Source organism: Crotalus tigris, unplaced genomic scaffold (genome assembly GCF_016545835.1).
Source record: "Crotalus tigris isolate CLP2741 ecotype Arizona unplaced genomic scaffold, ASM1654583v1 scf7180000019147.1630427, whole genome shotgun sequence".
In the NCBI taxonomy this organism is placed as follows: domain Eukaryota; kingdom Metazoa; phylum Chordata; class Lepidosauria; order Squamata; family Viperidae; genus Crotalus; species Crotalus tigris.
Genome location: NW_024097401.1, coordinates 691,234 through 711,836, shown reverse-complemented (window position 1 = coordinate 711,836; position 20,603 = coordinate 691,234). Strand labels below are relative to the sequence as shown.

General features: G+C 40.9%; 2 protein-coding genes across 6 annotated transcripts in view; both read left to right on the top strand.

Moving 5' to 3' along the window:
- LOC120315533 (neurotrypsin-like) overlaps window positions 1-1,345 on the top strand; it is a 35,155-nt gene extending 33,810 nt beyond the window's left edge. Inside the window, exon 15 of one of the 2 annotated variants that reach the window (XM_039360018.1) lies at window positions 326-1,345. In XM_039360018.1, the coding sequence (XP_039215952.1) occupies window positions 326-633 (308 nt within the window). In that variant the 3' untranslated portion in view covers window positions 634-1,345. The remainder of the gene's footprint in view (window positions 1-325) is intronic. The other variant, XM_039360020.1, reaches the window with a different exon arrangement.
- A 7,608-nt stretch (window positions 1,346-8,953) lies between these two features.
- The window catches only part of ZSWIM8 (zinc finger SWIM-type containing 8), an 80,448-nt gene continuing 68,798 nt past the window's right edge, over window positions 8,954-20,603 (top strand). For 3 of the 4 annotated variants that reach the window (XR_005558708.1, XM_039360038.1, XM_039360039.1), the window contains exons 1-2: window positions 8,954-10,157; window positions 19,361-19,514. Coding sequence is in view for 3 of the 4 variants with exons in the window: in XM_039360038.1 (XP_039215972.1) it covers window positions 9,980-10,157; window positions 19,361-19,514 (332 nt within the window). In the remaining variant the exon portion in view is untranslated. The remainder of the gene's footprint in view (window positions 10,158-19,360; window positions 19,515-20,603) is intronic. The other variant, XM_039360037.1, reaches the window with a different exon arrangement.

Below are 20,603 nucleotides of genomic sequence, written 5' to 3'. Positions count from 1 at the left end.
TGTTTGAAATGTAGATCCCATTCTAAAATTTATTCTTAATTATCTTTGTTCGTTTTTTTTTAACGTTAAAAAAGTGGGATAAAATATTTTAAACAAGTAAGTTTTGTTATGACAAAAACAAACTTTTAAATCAGAATGTATTGTTTAAAAAAGCAGGAGTCCAAGATAGCTCACAACAAAATGAACTTTGTTAAAAAAAAAAAAGCACTATGAACAATAATTAAAAGCCGTATCTCATAAAGTTATAATCCTAACCTCGCAATGAATGTTTTTCTACCTTGTTGTTCCCTGTAATGAGTTGCATGAATATTAATTATTCTTTCAGGAAGGTCATACTCAAGGATGTTACTCCAGGGAACCGTGCCTCTTCTACCAAGAAAAGTGTGTAAATCTCGTTATGGAAAGAAATTTACTAATCGGATGCTCTGTGCTGGAAACCTATCTGAAGACAACCGGGTAGACAGCTGTCAAGGGGACAGTGGAGGACCATTAGTGTGTCAAAGACCAAATACACAATGGGTAATTCTAGGGATTACTTCTTGGGGATATGGGTGTGGGCAAAAAGATTCCCCTGGTGTTTACACAAAGGTCAGCAAATTTGTGCCTTGGATCAAGAAAGTGACCAACATATAAGAGGACAGTCAGCCCAAAGATGGATTCATGGTGCTTTATGAAGTGGGACTTACAATGCAAGGAGCCATAGCTTTCATTTTTATTTATGGCAGTACTGAAGAGTTTTTCCAATATTAGCCATACATTTTTCAAGACACGTGGACGAAAATGTCATAGAAATTACTGTAAACTCTGCTATGATTCAGTTTATGAACATATAATATTGCTAGAAGCAAATTTTCTTAAAATCTGTATAAAGCTTACAAGACAAGATTTGCTTTCATCATATCACCTATGACTGCATTATGTTGTTTGCTCCTACTTTTCAGTCTAATCACTTAGGACGGGTCCATCCTAAGTGTCTTTCTGTGATTGTTAAGCCCCTGAGTGCTCCTGCCTGTCTTGTGTGATTGTTTCTTTCACAAGCATCTCTTGCCTTCATTCCCCAACGCCATCCACACATTGCATTACAGGCTGTGAAAGCGCCAGGTCTCTACTTTAGCCCCAGCTCGGCCACCTCCGAGGAGTGTCACTGTGCAGGGCAGCCAAAGGAGGGAGATAGGTGGGCAGGGAGTTGTGGTCACAAATGTGAGCAGGCTGCCAAGCACCCAGATTTTGATGACGTAATTGCAGGATTGTGGCAACAGTCGTAACTTCAGGGGCTGGGCATAAGTACTATTCCAGTGATGGCGAACCTTTTAGAGAACAATGCCCAAACTGCAAACCAAAACCCACTTATGCATTGTTGGGTGCCGGGTGGGTGTGGCCCATTGGGTGGGTGTGGCCCATTGGGTGGGCGTGGCTGCGGTGGTAACAGCAGACTGGGTGGGACTAAAAAGTTCAATCAGTCAATTCCAACTTTGCAAGATCTTTTTTTCCCCGTGAGAAGTTGAAATTGACTATTGAACTTTTTTTTTTTTTTTTTTTTTTGCACACAGTGGCGGAGGCTTAAAGCGAAAAGGTTTTATAAAACCCAGATGAAGGCTAGGACTGGGGTGACGGCGCGCATGCCCACAGAGAGCACTCTGAGTGCCGCCTCTGGCACTTGTGCCATAGGTTCGCCACCACTGTACTATTCATTCAGCACCGCTGTAACTTCAAATAGGCAATGAATGAATGATAACTAAGTGAGGACGACCTGTACCCGTTTCTCTCACAGTTTCTTCCTTGATTGATTTTTCTTAAATTGTTCCTGAAATCTGGACGTTCCTGAGGTATTTCTGACATCCGTATCCTAAACTTTTGGTTCTGTTTTGCTAAAAGACGGTTTTCTTGAACTCAGCTCCCGAATATATCTACTTTGATACATTTACATTCTTCATGGGCTTGAAACACAAGTCATTGCAGGGTACTAAAATAATAGAAATGCCATTTCCCATTCCTATTTAGTCAATAATGTTATGTGGCCAATCATTTCATATAGAGGACGCTGGGTGATTAATAAGGGAAACGGAACCAAAATTGTAAATAACCTAAATAGCATCAAATATCAGCAGAGAACACTCACAACATCCCATGCTCAATGTAGCAAAGAAATGGGCTCACTCATACTATCAAGGTCCCGGGGTTGATGGAAAGTCCAGCAGGCACAGAGCAAGTTTGATCTCTGGAGTGATGATGTTCCGAGGTATCATGGCAAAAAAGGGTTCCCTCCTAGATCCTACCAGATGGTCTTCACACCACCAAAGAAAGACCATCCTGTAGTATGCCATCTATTGTTGTCTGTACTGGATGTCATCATGTTTGTAGGTAGAACAACAGAGCATAAAGCCTACTCCCTTTCTAAGGAGACGTCCATGCAACCTTATTAGCTTTGTCTTTACCTGGAGGTGAAGGTGTTTCTCCTAAGAAAAACATGTGGGCTAATAGATCTGCAGCGTGCCTTTTGACCCTCATTATGAAACTCTTGTATATTTGTAAATAAAACAAATATAACAAAACATATGTTTCCATGGAACATTCATAGGAAATCCAGGCTTTTTTCTTGGAGTATTGGCGTATTTATTATTACACCAATGCTGAGGAATTAATAATATATACTCTCAAAGAAACTGGATACTATATTGGGATTTCGGATGTGATTTATTCCTATTAACTTGGGAACAACTCCCATTAAACACTGAAATATTTATATCTCAGCAAGCATGTGTAAGATTGCACTATTAATTATCTCAGAGCTTTCCAGAAAAAAGAACGCGTGCTTCTTATTTCCTGAAGGCTCTGGAAAATATATTTGTTAATTACTGAAAGCCACACTTATACATTCAGTTTCAAAGTAAAGATGTGATCAGAAATTTTATTTAGCAACTGCCAGTTGATCAAACCAATTTAGGTTGGGATTCATATGTAATAAATTATTACTTAAGTAATTCAAGCATTAATTCATGGGAGAATTATACAATTTGTTGTATTCTGAATAATTTTTGCTAACACAGAGTTTGGTTTGCCCAGGCCATTTGATTCAACCAAAGAAGGCATGCAGAAAGAAATATTAAGTTATGAATTAACTTTTCAAAATAAGTATTTCAGAAGTTGGTGCTTGTGTGAAAGGAAAGTAAATAAGTTTTATTTAGAAAATAACATTGTGAAAGGGAAGACTGAGTTATTTAAATCTCTTGACAGCTAAGTACCAATAGTGAGAGTCTATTGGGTGAGAGTCTAACTGGGTGAGAGTCAAGAGAAAGATAGTCAAGAAAGAGAGAAACAAGTGCAGAATTGTCTGCTAATTATCTCTATAAATATCATCCCTAGAGATTGATAGAACAGAACAGAACAGAATAGAATAGAACAAAACAGAATAACTTTATTGTCACTTTGAATGTACACTAATCGGCATACATTAAAATGAAATTTCATTGGATACAGCTCTCAAAGGGTCACCACCTCCGATATACACAACCTAAATATGTCAAAAATAAATAAATAAATAAATACAGAATAATGCATATACCCACATATATTCTATGACACAGAGGAACAACAGTCCAGTTTGGGTTATGTATACATATGCATGGCGAGAAATACAAATCTTGTGAGTTTACCAGACGGATAGCATAAGTAACAAAGCTATTATAGAATCGGGAAGTCCTGCTAGAAATACTTCAAAGCCTCCTCCCAGAGGGGAGCAACAGAAAGAGACCGTAAAGTAGGTGTGTGGGGTCTCTAACAATGCTTTGAGCTCTAAGCACATAGTGCTTATAAGCAGCATCCTGACTACCAGGCAGTGAGGTTCCTATGATCCTCTCGGCTGTCCTTATCACTCTCTTTATGGACTTTCTATCTGAGGCACTGCTGCCACCAAACCCGACAGTGATGCAGTTTGTTAAAATGCTTTCAATCGTGCCTCTGTAAAAAGTGGCCAGGACAGAAGGAGAAAGATGTGCTCTCCTCATCCGATGCAGGAAATGTAGACACTGGTTTGCACGCTTCACTAAGGATGACGCGTGGAGAGACCAATTCAGATTGTTAGTTATCTGCACCCCCAGATACTTAATACTGCTCACCACCTCTGTAGCTGCATCCTTGATACTGACTGGAGGATGATTATACTGGCTTTTTCTAAAATCTACAACGATCGCCTTTGTTTTATCAACATTTAGAACCAGGTTACTTTTATGGCACCACATCTTCACTGTCGACCCACCACTGCCGTGTCGTCCACATACTTCACAATATGTTTCATAGCAGATTTGGCACAGTAGTCATGGGTCATCAAGGTCAACAGTAGCGGACTCGGGACACAGCCCTGTGGGGAACCTGTATTCAAGGAGATGGAGTTGGAATTTTTCTTTCCAACTCACACAGCCTGGGACCTATCTATAAGGAAATCAAGTATCCAATTACATAAAGGAGTATTAAAACCTAATAGGCCCAGTTTGTCCACCAGATGCTGAGGGATGATTGTGTTGAATGCTGAACTAAAATCCACCAACAGCATTTGCACATGAGTGTTCTTCCCCTCCAGGTGTGCCCAGCTGAGACGAAGCACACAGGAAAGTGCATCTTCTACAGTTCTTCCGATAGGCAAACTGTAATGAATCAAAGGTAGGGGGGAAGGCATGAGACCATGTAGTCCAGTGGTTCTCAACCTGTGGGTCGGGACCCCATTTGGGGTTGAACGATCATTTCACGGGGGTCGCCAAACAACGCAGTCCGCCATTTCCCCCCCCTTTTCCTTAGCTGTGCTACTCCCTTTTATTCTATTGGCTTTTGAAAGCCAATAGAATAGACTCTCTTGAATAGAGTCTAATTCTATTGGCTTTCAAAAGCCAATAGGAACTATCCAGGCTGTCTCTGCCCTGCTGAGCCCGCCAAAAGTCCCATTCTGCAAATGGTGCTGCACCAGTTGAGTAGTCCTCGACTTACGACCGGTTGGGGATCGCGGCATTAAAAAGCTTGAGAACCACTGCTGTAGTCCTTTACCAATCTCTCAAAAGATTTCATCACAATGGAAGTGAGGGCAACTGGATGGTAATCATTAAGGCATGTGATTTTAGGATGTGATACACAGCAATCACTCATCTGTTCAGACTCAGTAATCATTTTAAAATTAATAGAGCCTTTCTAAAGGCATGGATTAGGTTTTGCTAGTTGTGCTTAGTTCCCAATTTATCTCTAAAACACTACATGCTGTTCCTCAGTTGTTCAGTTGCTTCTTTCGGTTGTGTTTGACCAAACACAAACTCCCTTTTCAAATGAAAAAAAAACAAAAACTTCTAATATTTGGGGTTGGATTCTATATTTTCAAATCAGTGACTGTTTAAATATTTGTATGTGAAAATGTAGCTGTTGATATGTTTAGTATTTAAAATATCTTGCACATAAAGTACCCTTTTCTTCTCACACAGTTTAATGATATTAATCCTCATGGGTCTCTGAAACAATATGGCCACAGGTTTTCTTGGCAAATCTTTGACTAGTGTAATATAACAAAGAATCATTTGCTTGCATTCTCCATAAACTGTCCCCTTTTATTCAATTAAATTCAGCATACTGTTTTCTCTCCTCACCTCACACATACAGAGGCTCACAAAAGACAAGGCACTCTAATTATCTAATTGTTTGTTCTGTGTTATTACTGTAAGGTGTAATTACAGCTGCCAATGTTAATTACTACCATTTTTTTCTCTTGGCTTACAACGTGCTTTCCAGACCTATCTACATGAAAAAGAAAGATAAAAACCCCACTTCTAAATACTGGAGAAGTATAGAGCTAGTTGGTAATATCCTCTCTAGGTACTGAACTACAGTGGTTAACTTTTGAAATGAGCAGTATTATGGGCCTTTTTTATACATAGACATACCCCAATTAATTAAAAAAAAGAGAGAGAAGTATTTTTTAAAAAATAAGGAATGAAAAAACTAACAGCCAAAATAACATGTATAATCATAATACAGAGATCTTGTAAAAAGAGAATATCTGGTAAAATCCATCCATTTCAAAATGTTATATTATTTTTTAAAAAACAAAGTTTTAAGTAATCGTTTTGCAGCCATACTCAAAACAATATAAAATAAAAATGAACAATTTACCATGTACAAAAAGGGGAAAAAATTACACAATAAGAACACACCCAACTAGAACAAACCGATATAATTACACCTATATCCCAAGTTGGCCTTGTTGAAAGAAAAACCATCAGGGTCCAGCCCAAGCCTGGCATAAACAAAAGGAGACTGCTTTAGGAAAGGGTCTTGTTTATTGAGTTGCAGAACCAGACAAAAATATGGCTCTGGGGACACGTTAGAACTTGAAGGATTCAATATTTTAGAATAGATGACTGATTTTTAATCGAGTTCTAACTAACATTTTGATATGATTATTTTGCCTGATTTACTGATTTTCATTGGTTACTTTTGATTGTTAGGATTTTTTGAGATTTTATTAGCAGTGTTTACTTAATAGATCAACGTATTTGTTTACTAATTGTTTTTAATATGTTATAGTCTAAGCTTCAGTTAAAAATGGTTGAATATGATATTTACTCATTATTATGATCCGGACGGTAGCTTGTTTGTTGAAATATGTGATTGTACCTATCCTTATTTTACCCTAATTCCTTATTCCCTTCCCCTTCCCTTCCACCCCTCCCTTTACCATACCTGTATTGTTCCTATTTTTCCTTTATCTATATAAACTTAATAAAATTTTGTTAAAAGAAAAATATGGCTCTGGGGCAGCTGACCACATGGTGCTGGGCGTGGTAGGTTTTTATACCTTCTTAGGCTTTTGTGTTTGGAGTTGTTCCTGTGGCATGAACTTTGACCTGAGGTTCAGTGTGCCCTTTTTGTATTCTGATAGCGGTGGGTTAATCCTATTATGTCCTAAAGGTCATGTCCTGCTTCCCTGGGGCTGGAGCTGATGGCTATGTCCTGTGTTGGATTTTTAGGTGATGAGTTGCTGGTTCTAGGAGTCTTTGTCTTTCTTATCTCATCAGCTCCAAGATTCCTGTCTCCAGTCTTTCTGAAAGGATTATCAAATCTGCCTTTCTACAGAGCTGGTTTCTGCTTGGGGCAGAGAGACTTGGGGGGTGGTGGTTTCTGCCTAAGATTTTCTCCATTATTCCTTTGGGGAAATATATATTCTGCCTTTTTAATATTCCTCAAAATATTTCTTTCTCTAGGGCAGGGCTTTTCAACCAGTGGTACGGGTACCACCTGTGGTACACTGGCACCTGGCAGGTGGTACACGAGCATCCTAGAAAAGTGGTAGTGGGGGAGGGGAATGAGCTGAACCGGTGGCAGCACCGCACAAGCCTGAGCGAGAGATAGCTGGAGCTGCAGGACTGTCAGAGCTCAGCGGAAGCGCTAGGATCAGCGCCAGGCTCCAGCTGGAGCTCAGCGCTGATCCTGGCGCTTCCGCAGAGCCCAGAAGAAGCGCCAATCAGCTGGAGTGTTACAGCATCTCCAGGGTCTTGTGATTTACATTCAGATGCTTGACAACTGATTCATATTTATGATGGTCACAGTGTCCCAGGGTCATGTGAAGTGATCAAAACCTGCTGCAACCACCCAGCAGACGGGGAATAAAAACCAAACACCTCCCCCACTCCACCCCAGTTGCCAATCCTCAACAGAAATGCTCAGAACCATGAAAACCTCGGACAGGAGGAAAAGTGCCACTGGACGGGCCGGCAAGTGTCTTGCTTGGCTGTGGCTTGGGGGGCACTTTTTCAGTGCTATTGTAACTTCGAACAGTCACTAAGCAAACTATTGTAAGTCGAGGACTACCTGTACTTTGGCGTATTTGACAATGCCAATATTATTATTATTGATCATCGCACAGCCAGCCAAATGTTCAGACTGGATTTGGCATTTTGTCTACCTATCGAGTCCTTACCCAGGACCTGGGATAGGCAGATGTGGATGTTTGATGGTATTACAGGTATCGTCGCAGGATGGAAGCAGTTCCTAGTAAGGCCGCCTTTTGCAATTGACCAATGGTGAATTTGTCAATGCCAATGGTGTTCAAGTGGTGCTCCAGTTGTTTTGGGATTGCATCCAAGGCGCCTATTATTATTGGTACTACCCTTGCTTTGCTTTTGCCACAGTCTTTCTATTTCTATTTGTAGGTCTTTGTATTTTGTTATCTTCTCCAGTTGTTTCTCATCTATTCTGCTGTCTCTAGGCACTGCCACGTCCACTATCCAGACTTTTTTGTCTTTCTTATCGACAATTGTTAAGGCTGGGGTGTTATGTTGCAGGTGCTTGTCTGTTTGAATTCTGAAGTCCCGGAGCAGTTTAATTTTATCATTTTCTATGACTTTCTCTATTTTCTGATCCCACCAGTTTTTGCTTACAGGCAAATGATATTTCTTGCAGATCTTCCAATGCACCATTGTTGCTACTTTGTCATGCCGCTACTTGTAGTCAATCTGTGCGATGATGACCTTCTTTTTCTTCCTTCTTCTTCTCCTCCTCCTTTCCAGTTAAACCGGGTCATTCCTCTCGGTCACTTTCTCCCACTCGGGGGCCAATATTGTTAAAAAGCTTTAAAATTCGCTCAGGAAATTAGGAAAAGTTGCAAAAAAGCATCTCCTGCTGCTAACACTTGGGCCAAGGGGAGAAAGACAGACATAGCAGCAGCAGCTGCAGTCTCTCCTTCGCGGTTTTATTTCTTTCCCTCAGCAACGCTCTCTTTTCAGGACCAAGGAACCCAGAAGCACCCGCTTCAGCCGGGCCCGAAAGCGAATCCCAACGGCCTTCTCTAAACCTCTCTTTTCGACGTACCTCTACGTAGCTCGGGAACAACCGCAAGGGCCGTTCTGACGGAAGCCGGAAGCTGCGCAGCGGAAGCGAGCGTCAGCTGGAGGGGGCGGGGCCATGTGGAGAGGGGGAGAGAGAGAGAGGGGGGGGAAGCGATCCCTCCAGCGCGGGGGGCCATTTTAGTGCTTGCGCGGCGGCGGCAACCTCGGTAGCCAAGCGGAGGTCGAGCTGAGCCCTTTCCGGGGAGGCGGCACCAACGGCGCCGCCCCCGCCTCGCTTTCCTCCTCTGCGCCGGGGGAGCGGCTGGCCCTGGCTACCCGCGGGGCTCGCTCGTCGCCTTAGCAGCTGAGCCGCTGCCGCCGCTTTTGCCCGGTCCTCCACGGGAGGGAGTCGCGCCTGCCCGGGAGCCCGCCGAGCAACCGCCGCCGCCGCCTCCTCCTCTTCCCTCCCTCTCGCTTTCTCTCGCTTGTTCCGCCGCGCGGCCCGGCCTCGCGGCTGCCCCCTCCTCCTCCTCCTCCCTCAAGTGCGTGTGCACGCGTGTCAGTGTGAATGCGTGACTCTTCCTTCGCTGGGCTCTTTCCTGCCGGGAGGGCCAACGCTGTCGCCGGAGACTTGGCGCCAAGTTCCCCAGAGAGTTTTCCCGGGAAGAGGCGGAGAGGCGGCTCCGGCCGGCCGGGGAAGCGAACTAGAGCGAATTCTTCCCCTGGGCTCTTCGCGTGTTTTCGGGCCGGCCGAGGAGAAGGCAGAGGAAGAGGAGGAGGAGGAGGAGGGTCGGCATGGGCCTCTAGGCTTCCTGGGCGAACAATGGCCTCCGAGAGGGGCGCCGGGAACTCCCCGCGCCTGGACGCTTTTCCCGGGGCTCCTTCAGGCGCGCCTCTCCGCCCGGGCGGCTCGTGGTAGCTCTCGGCACGCCGCGAGTTGAGGGCCGCCCGGGGCTTTCCTCCCGCCGGGCACACCTGCCTCCCGCGGGCGCGATTGGCCCGCAGTCTCGGGCTTTTCGTGCGGCTTCTGCCTTGTTCTTGTGTGTCTGTCTGGCGGCGGCGGCGGGAAGCGCCCGGGGCTGGAAGCGGCGGCGATACAGGTTGTCCCGAAGCCGCCTGGCTGCGTCTGCCGGGGAAGCCACGCGGCCCGTTTTTTTCCTCCGCCTGCTCCTCTGGATGTGATGGAACTCATGTTTGCCGAGTGGGAAGACGGGGAGAGGTTTTCCTTCGAAGACTCGGACCGCTTCGAGGAAGACTCGCTTTGCTCCTTCATTTCCGAGGCGGAGAGCCTGTGCCAGAACTGGAGAGGATGGCGGAAACAGTCAGCCGGACCCAACTCGCCCACTGTCAAAATGAAAGGTGAAGAGGAGGCTTGGCGTGGGCTGGGCTGGCCGGAGGAGAGAGGTTGCGCTGGCTAAAAAGCGCTGCTAATCCGCGTAGTAGGCTGGTCGGAAGGAAGGAGGAAAGTTTCTAGGAGTAACACCGAACCTAAGTGGAGGAGTGTGACTGCCTGGCGAGAAATGGCTGTGTGCGTGGAGAGATTTCCACTGAACACGGGCAGGTAGCTAGCATTAGGTAAAATGTGAGGTGGTCAGGTGTTCTTAAGCGGCCCTACTCAGCTTTCGTCTTTTATTTATTTATTTATTTATTTATTTATTTATTTATGAGACTTATATGCCGCTTTAAGTGCAAGCACTCTCTAAGCCAGTGTTTCTCAACCTTGACCATTTTAAGGCATGTGGACTTCAACTCCCAGAATTCCACAGCCAGCATTGCTGGCTGTGGAATTCTGGGAGTTGAAGTCCACATGCCTTAAAATAGTCAAGGTTGAGAAACACTGCTCTAAGCGGTGTACACCAGTAAGCAATGTATATATATATTTACATTGCCCCCAACAATCTGGGTCCTCATTTTACCTACCCCGGAAGGATGGAAGGCTGAGTCAACCTTGAGCCGGTGAGATTAGATTTTTTCCCAGGTTGCTGGGGGTTTTACTTGCCTGGACTAGCATATATCTCTGAGGCTTACCCATCTTCCTTAATGAGAGTTCTGGATGCCTTGGTTTGGCTTTAGTTTTCCTGGGGGGGGGGTTGTTAATTAGTATGTTATTGCCCGGATCAAATGATTACAGACAGGCAACGTAAACTTGGTATATAATACATCATGGCTGAAGTAGTTGAATCCTTGATCAGTACCTAAAGGTGAAGAAATGTCCTTGGGATGTTTATTTTATTTATTTTATTAGTAGAATTTATATGCCGCCCAATCCCTAGGGACTCAGGGCGGTGTACAAAATTAAAACAACAAGTATAACAATTAAAATTGAATACATTCACACAGCATGTCCCAATCGGATCCTGCCCCCTCCCCCTGGGACATCAACCCCAGGCCTGCCGGAACAGGAGAGTTTTAATAGCTTTCTTGAAGGCCGGCAAGGTGGGAGTAGTTCGAATCTTGCGGGGAAGTTGATTCCACCACATCGGAGCCACCACAGAAAAGGCCCTTCCCCGAGGGCCCGCCGGCCGACATTGGCTGATGGGACCTGAAGGAGACGCAATCTGTGGGACCTCACTGGTCTCTGGGAACTATGCCGCAGTATGCAGTCCTGTAAGTAACCTGGTCCTAAGCCTGAAGGGCTTTAAAGGTGACAACCAACACCTTGAATTGTGTCCGGAGACCCACAGGAAGCCAGTGCAGCTTGCGGAGGATAGGTGACACGTGGGTGTACCTTGGTGCACCCACAATTCTTGCGGCTGCATTCTGAGCCAACTGCAGCCTCCGAACGCTCTTCAAGGGTAGCCCCAACATGTTGCAGCTTATGTTGCAGCTTAAGAGTACCCCATGGTCCAAATCTGTTCATCTTACCATACATTTTCTCTGGGTTCAGAATCCGAGCAGGGCTGGGCCTCCAGGAATACTATTGTTAGAGATTACATTGGGAAAATTGGAGAAACATCCTGGAAGAAGGAAATAAACTATTTTTGCATTGTTGCCCTAGAAAAATACATGGATGTGTTTTTGACATCAGCTGGGAATAACCTTGGCTTTATTTTATAGCCAACTTTTCGTGCTTCTGCTGTTGAAATTAAATGAATGATCTGAAGGTGCTCTAAACATAAGTGTGGTATCAATAGTAAAAGTACTCTGGGGTTGAAAGAAAAGTGCATCTGCCCAGTATAAGAATTTGTATTCCCTTTGATCTGTGAACAAAACTGTGAAGTATTTCTTTTGGATAAGAGGGTTTGGGAAAACATTCACATTACTTTTGTATTCGGGTTCATTTATTTTGGACTGTTTTGGATTAGTAAACATACAGTCTCATGCATAACCTGCCTTTGCTCCCTGACATGCACATGACACAGATAATAATTTTGTGCTTTCAAGTCAGTCTTGACTCCTAGCAACTGCCTGAACAAGTTCCTGCAGTTTTCTTGGCAACATACTCCAAGGTTGTGTGTGTCTTCTTAGGGCTGTGAGAGACGGGCTGGCCCAAAATCACCCACAGAGCTTCATATCTAAACTAAGATTGGAACTACAGCCAAACCTGTTTTTAGATTGGTGCCTTTAATCATTGCACCAAAGAAGTGGTAGAAATATTAGAAATATTTTTGTAGTATTACAAGTATGTTTATATGTGTGTGTGTGTGTGTGTTTGTGAACACACACACACGTAGATACCATCTATAAACATTTTATTACTGGTAAGTGAAATTGTGACACTAATGTTTTTAAATCTGTGGTCTATAGGTCATCAATACTGATAGCTGAGTAAAATGAAAGATCAGCTGTATGAGATTTATAGCTGTATGATTTAATCCTTAAATCATGTAAGACTGTATCCTCTTAAAGCTACTCAACAGCAGATGCTGTTATTCTTAAAAACAATTTAAAGAAGATTGTGAATATGTCCAATCAAATTATTAAACATATAGTTTTGCAGGGGGTTCAATATGAAATGAATTTAATACTCGAGAATTCAGATTGTTTTTAAATAAAATATTCCATTGTAGTTTAATAGCTCTTTCCACTTCACACGTATTTTTGCTCAGAGGGAAATAGCTTTATAGTTGCTTAATTGCATGATTGGAACATGTGTTGGAATGAAAAACACAAAAACAAAATATAGGATAAAAGTTTTTGAAAAAAGCCAAGATAGCATCAAGTGTTCTTCAAGAGGTTACAGCTAAATTGCAATCTTTAATAGAGATAACATTAAAAAGTAATCATAGGTACTGTTTTCAGCTGACACAGAGCACCCTGGCATTGGAAATCCCTCCCACTTCAATATATGAATGCTTGCCTATTTTTTTAAAACTGTTAATTTTTATTTCCTAAGTTATATTTAATGTTTTAATGTTAGGTTTGTTTTTAAATAACTGGGATTTTTTTAATAAAAAATGTAGAAGTGTATTAAAATAACTTTTTTCAAAAACATAAAGGATAAGATTTAATTTGTTTTGACTCTAAATGTATTTTTTATTAGGTTCTGATTATTCTTTGGAATAGAGATCCTTTGGTGTGAAAAAAAAACAACACACCAAAGGTTGACTTTTCTAATCATTTGTTTCAAAATATTATTCTTACACTATCAATCCTAAAATGCCTATGTTTGTATACATAATATAAACATTTTAGGAAATTTAAGAGAAAAGAAAGGAGTCTTTAGCCAAAAAGGAAACAAAATAAGGTTTTAGGGTATTGTGAGGTGAGCACTAAAGGGAAAGCAACATGACTGAACACATGTATTACCTGTGAAAACAAACAGAATCTGGAGTTCTGAAATTTACCACAGATCCTGCAGAATATTGTGCATTTTTAAACTTTCTTGAGATGTAAGAGGGTAAAAACAAATTTGGAAATATACTTAGATTGATTGCATGAAGATTCAATAAAATTATCAATATGATGTTTAGACTGACCTTGATTGCATATTAAAAATAAATTTAACAGAAAATGAGAATTTATCCAAAGCTGTCAGGTAGAAATTCATATTTTTCTTTTGAAGTTTTGAAGTTCTTACAATGGGTTTTCTTTTGTTTTTGCTCCTGAGGACTAAAATAGTAATTTTGTTAACTTGATAGCAATTTGTGCTAGGCACAAATTAACCATTTAATGTAAAGGTGCTGATTTGACATCGGTCTGTATAAACAGGGTGCATAAGTACCATTGTAAGTAGAATATTAATTGAAGGCTTAAGATAGGCATTTGAAAGTAAGTGGTGGAACGTGGGAAATGTTGGAATGATTTTTTAAAAATAAACTTAGCTAACCTTAAACTGTATTAAACCTTTTTTATTATGATTTTCTATATCCAGATCTAGTACCGGTATATAAGATAATGAATTAATAGATGACTTTGGCTAAAGAAATCAATTATTTCATTTTAAATCAAGTTGTTATTGGCTTATATATATAGAATAAGGAATTTGGGTTTGGACAAAAATAGTAGGAGCACAAACGTTTTGTAGACCACCCTCCAAAAGAAAGCACAATTAAATTGCTCCAATGATCAAATTTGCTATCAGTGGAACTTTTCCTATATTATTTCTATGATCTTTTTCAATCTAGCATACGAGTCAATGAGTCAAGCTTTGCACCAAATAATAAAGCTCTTTGTATGTTAAGAGGACTGAAGTAGTTGACAACCTTATTAGGAATGCATATTTATAGTATATCTTGAGTCTAAAATATTTTACTTGAGAACCGCAGCAGAAAATAGCAATATTGCAGAGAAATGTTTATCTTTCAAAAATTATTTTCAAAGATTTATATGGGGAATAGCAAATATAGTTGCCACCAGGCAAGATGAGTACTATATACGTGGAGTAAATAGATACATAAATAAAAAACACTTCATAGGGGGAATTTCTGCTTTAATGACAAGGTGGTGACCATAGCAATGATGGCTTAATTTCTTTAAAACTACCTGGGTTAAATGCCTAATGATTGTAATGTCTGACACAATTTATCTGCTTTTTGACGAGATCCTAAGAGTGAAAGTCCCAGAAGTGCCTTTCAAAAGGCAACTGAACTTTATTTTTTTTTCTTGAAGACTTTTTGCTTCTTGAATGAGAAGTGAAGCATCTTCAAAGAAAAAACAAAAGAAGTCCGCAACTGGACTTTTGAAAAGCATCTTTGGGACAACCACAACCTGGATGACTGAGAATCTCCATAGACACTAAAGGTGAAAGAGTATTTCCTACTTCCTGGGTGCTGTTGCCACATAACTCTTTCAGATCAATCAGTTGCCAGTTAATGAAATCTGTTTTATTGATACACCATGACATTTAAAATGTTTTCCTCTTTCCAAGCAGGTATTCCCACTATAATTTTAGAAAGGTTAAAAGCAGAAATATCACTTAGATCCGTAGTGACGAACCTATGGCACGCGTGCCACAGGTGGCACGCAGAGCCCTCTCTGTGGGCACGCGCGCCGTCGCCCCAGTCCTAGACCTTCAGCTGGGTTTTATAAAACCTTTTTGCTTTAAGCCTCCGCTGCCGTGTGCAAAAAAAAAAAAAGGTTCAATCAATCAATTTCAACTTCTCATGGGGAAAAAAAAAAGATCTCGCAAAGTTGGAATTGATTGATTGAACGTTTTAGTCCCACCCAATTTGCTGTTACCACTGCAGTGACGCCCACCCAATGGGCCACGCCTACCCGGCAGCCGACGATACATAAGTGGGTTTTGGGTTGCAGTTTGGGCACTTGGGTCTCTAAAAGGTTCGCCATCACTGACTTAGATATTAATTAATTAGATATTAACGTTAGAAATGTCAGAGCAGCTGAAGGTGCCACCATATATTACAAGTATATTTCAAGCATTGTGCAATTCACTGTTTTCTGTGAATTCAGCCATAGTGCCCCAGAAATACAAATAGCCCAGCCTGATTATTCACATGGCATGTTAGAAAAATAGAACTGTGTTTCAGTGAACTGTTTTACCGAGTGAAAGAGTATTTGAATAATTCAATAAATCTTATTTTGCTTTCAGATAAAAGTATTCATATGGGGGAAATTTGCTCTATTGAGTTGATGATTTTTTTTGATGGGTAACATTATCAGAGATATCAATATGGGAAAGCACTTGCTAAGTAAAGTTTCAGTATTGATATTGTCTGCCACTGATTTGATACTTGACGGAGATTTTTATCTTCACGGGTTTTAAAACTGAAAAAAAAGCAGCGGCGCACGGCAGTATTGTGCTCATTTTGAAAGCAGACGATAGCTCTGCCCAATTCTCTTATTGCACATTGCTAAAAATTCTTCTTTTACCCCACAGAAAAAATACAAGAAGAGTTGCAAGTAATGAAATAGGGTAATGATGAGGCTAATATTTCAAAATAGAAAGAAAGCCCTGGTAGCTATTGTTGACAGGGCAAACAGTTTTAGAGACAAGTGCAAGAATAGTGAATTGCTGTTTGCAAAGCCTCACTAAGGCATGTGAAACCTTACAAAGTACCCATTGTGTTATTTCCTTTCAGGGTAAGCAACATTACGCAGTGTGCAAAAAATAAGTAATAAGCTGATGATACAAGATAAGGGAAGAAGGAAGTTCAGCTAAAATTAGTTCATACCACTTGCTGGATCTCCGTATTCTTCTATGTAACCATTTTTCTACTATATCAACACATTGCTTCATACATTATTACTTTTTAAGTTTTCTTTAAACTTTTTCAGAATTTCAAGAGGTTTGCTCAAATGCAACTTTCTCATCTTCTCTCCCCCAGTTCATTATTTCTTCATGTATTTGTTTTGCAGTGTGATTCTCATTTGCTTACTCTGTCTGACCCACCTCAAACATTTCACCCTCTTGTTTTTAATCTACATTCACTACACATCCATTCTAGTAGGGAAATTGAAAACTGAGAGGAAACAGACTTATATACGAACAAATACATAGTTAGAAAAATTATCAAAGTGATAAATTGCATTTATATAATTTTATTGATTATTCTATCTATGCCCTTTTTATTATGTTCTCATAGTGTCTCCATTGTATATAATGGGCAATGCTATGGATTCAGTGCAAGGTAGTAATGGCCTATCCAATCAAACCATATATCCTATCTATCCAACATTCTTTATTTGTAATATCTGCAGTTTAAAGCTTTGCACATTGATAGGGAGAGACGCCAAAAATGGAACCCTGGAATCAAAAAATTGAGAAGGATGGAAAGACTGTAAAGAAATGTGTTCAGAATTGACAAACGGCACAGGTGTAATAAATGCTAAGATGTAAGATGTAGTACGAATTCTAAATTTAGATGTAGTATGAAATTTATCATTGGGCTTGCATCCTTCCTTTGTCTTATTTTACACATTCCTTGATACAATAGTAATTTCCCTTCAACAAATCTGGCATTCAGGGGTGGTGGTTGTGTTCCAACTTTCCTCACATCTTGGATAGACTGCTCCTTTTTTGTTAACTCTTCATAAATCCTCTGTGTTGTACCTGAGGATTGCTTCAAACATCTCTGCATATTCTGTCCCCCCCCCCCCCAAGATGGCTACTTTTGTTCCATGTAGTTACTGTAGGGGCTCTAAGTGGCTAGATTTATCCTCTGCTTTAAATAGGATACCTTGGTTTTCTTTTTCATTTCTTTGCTTGGAGCCTGAATGTTCTGTTTCTCTTTCCACTGAAAATGTAGGTAGTTATCCCGTATTATTATGTAGTTTAGCAGGCATTGTTTCTGTTTGGCTTTTGGCAAATAGCATTTTCTTGATAAGTGAGGCATACGTAGCAGAGATTGTGGTTCCAGTATCTCTCCAAACCGCTGCTGTGTGTCTTGATTAGTTCATAGTTATCCATTGTTGTCCAAATCATTTCGTAGGCCACTGATAACAGGAAAGCAATTAACTGTGATTTGAAAAACCGCGTACACTGACTTCCCTCTCCTTTTAGACATGCCATTTATGCCCCTTGAAGCAACACCTGTTTCAAACTTCCTCCCCTTAGAAGTTCATTGAATTTACATACTCTGTCTCTGCCTTCTACCCTGGTGTACCTACTTGAGAGGTACTACCACTTGTCATTCTCATAATCTGAGTCTGAAAACGGTAGGATTTCTATGTATGTTGCCTTTCCAGAGAATAAAAGGCAAAAATGGAAGGGGAAATGAAATCATTTCTATCATGCATGCTCCTAAGGTTGTAGCATAAAGATGTATGCCTATAGAGCAGTGTTTCTCAACCTTGACAATTTTAAGGCATGTGGACTTCAACTCCCAGAATTCCACAGCCAGCAATGCTGGCTGTGGAATTCTGGGAGCTGAAGTCCACATGCCTTAAAATAGTCAAGGTTGAGAAAGACTGCTATAGAGTGTAGCCTTCCTTAAGAAGATAAATTGGTTTTGCAAAAAAATAAAACCAAATGTAACTAAAACCAAAAATAACCAAAAGATACAATTTGTGCAAAAGTGCATCAGCTTTCTCAGTAAACCGTAAAATTATGCTGATCTGCTATAATGACTGATTTCAGAGAAATAGCTTTCAAGTAATACATCAGCTCCCAAGAAATTAATGAAGACAAAAGTCAGTGGGAGACTCAGGCTAAAGTTATACAGAATGTTGTACATGTACAGAGAAGTAAAAATTAGATAAGGCAAGACTTCTAGTATATCCAAAGACTAACTACATTAACATTTAGCACCGCATCTGATTAATTGAGTTGTATGTACTTAGAAATAATACTTAGGTTTTTGAAAACACAAAATATTTTTCTCTTAAGGAAAGCCTTGCATCTGATCTCTGACTAGATTGAGTTTAGCTTTACTTTAATGTTACAGCAACAGGATATTATCTGGATCTTTTGAAAGAAGACAAGCATTAAATGCTTCTATAAAATGTCTACCTCAGTCTTTCAAGACTGATTAGCGAACGCTAACTGAAAAAGGAAAAATTAATACCACATTTGGTAATTTGTTTAAATAGTTACACAGTTGGGGAGTAATCTTGACAGTGTGATTAATGTAGAAGCATATTCTAATTTCCATTTTTTCCTTAGTAGTCTTGTGTTGCTTGCTGATTTATCTTTGATATGGTAGGAGGTTGAGTAAACGGAATAAAAGGCTTTGTGCCTCTGTGTTAAGACAGTTTGTTGTTTTTTGCCCCATAGATGATGTTCAACATCAGAGTGATTTTATGACACTATGCCAGGGGTAGGCAACCTTGGCTCTTTCGTGACTTGTGGACTTCAACTCCCAGAATTCCTGAGCCAGCGTGGTTCAGCTTGGAAACCTCTCCCTTTCCCCTCAGCATGGGCTGGCTCAGGAATTCTGGGAGTTGAAGTCCACGAGACATAAAAGAGCCAAGGTGGCCTACCCCTGCACTATGCTATTATAGTATTGGTTTATAGCAAGTGGTTTATTGAAGACAAAAGGGGTTATTTTTTCTTGACATCTTAATCTTTATGAATAGGACTATTTCTTACAGTTTCTTGAAAAATATGAAAAAGTTATTTTGCACTTAGAAAAGCCAGGGCGTTTTCTGTCTTTTGCCTTCGTTTTTAATGATAAAATTCTGCAGAATTCAGATAACTTGCCAATACTCTTCATTTCTTTTAGATGGGTCGGTGATCCCACTGGTGGAACTGTCAGCCAAGCAGGTGGCATTTCACATTCCCTTTGAAGTAGTGGAAAAAGTCTACCCACCTGTGCCTGAGCAACTGCAGCTTCGTATTGCCTTTTGGAGCTTTCCAGAGAACGAAGAAGATATCAGGTAGTTATCCCGTATTATTATTTTCACTAATTCCTGCAAACAAGGAGTAAGCAAGCTTTTCAGTTTTTTTTCAGACTCAAGTTGTGCATCAGAAAGCTTTTCATCTCAAAGATGTAAAGTTTCCTCTATTTCAGCTTATAAAGTTCAAATGTCAGATTTTTCATTAGGCTCAATTCGTTTAATTAACTAACCGATTTATTATGCACACTAAATTGGTTAATTGTTTAAATGAATTAAGCATGACGAAAAATCTGAAATTTGAACTTTATAAGCTGAAATAGAGGAAGCTTTACGCCTCTCAGAAAAAAAAACAAAGTTTTTGATACACAACTTTTATTGTGAACAGTTATGCTGTAAGCCGCCCAGAGTCGTTTGAAATAAGGCGGTCGGCAAATAAATTTAATAAATAAATAAGCGGTGTATATCTTTTTAAAGGACATACTATCTAATCAGGATTTAGACTTCTGGTGACTATTTTAATCTTTGTATTGATGCAGAGGGGCTATTTGGGTAACCAGGAAACTGCTAAATCCAATGGTTTATTTTTTGAGAAATTACTATAGCCTGTCCAGTTTAAGGTCTGGTTGATTTGCAGTGGAATAGAGCAGCGGTTCTCAACCTGTGGGTCGGGACCCCATTTGGGGTTGAATGATCATTTCACGGGGGTCGCCAAACAACGCAGTCCGCCATTTTTTCCCCCTTTTCCTTAGCTGTGCTACTCCCTTTTATTCTATTGGCTTTTGAAAGCCAATAGAATAGACTCTCTTGAATAGAGTCTAATTCTATTGGCTTTCAAAAGCCAATAGGAATTGTCCAGGCTGTCTCTGCCCTGCTGAGTCCGCCAAAAGTCCCATTCTGAAAATGGTGCTGCAAGTTGTCTGCAGCGAAGGTGAGCTGTCTGGACGTTTCCATCCCTCCCTGCTGAGCAACTACTAAAAATGTAAGTAAAAGAGGGCCAAGGATGGGAGGTGGGAGGCCGGCGGGCGCAGGGAGGGTTGCTGGCGCGCGTGGGGCCTGGCGGGTGCCTTATCTCCCTTGGGCTGGGCCAGCTGGTGGCCCAGCCGTTGGTTGGCCTGCGCAATCTCTGCC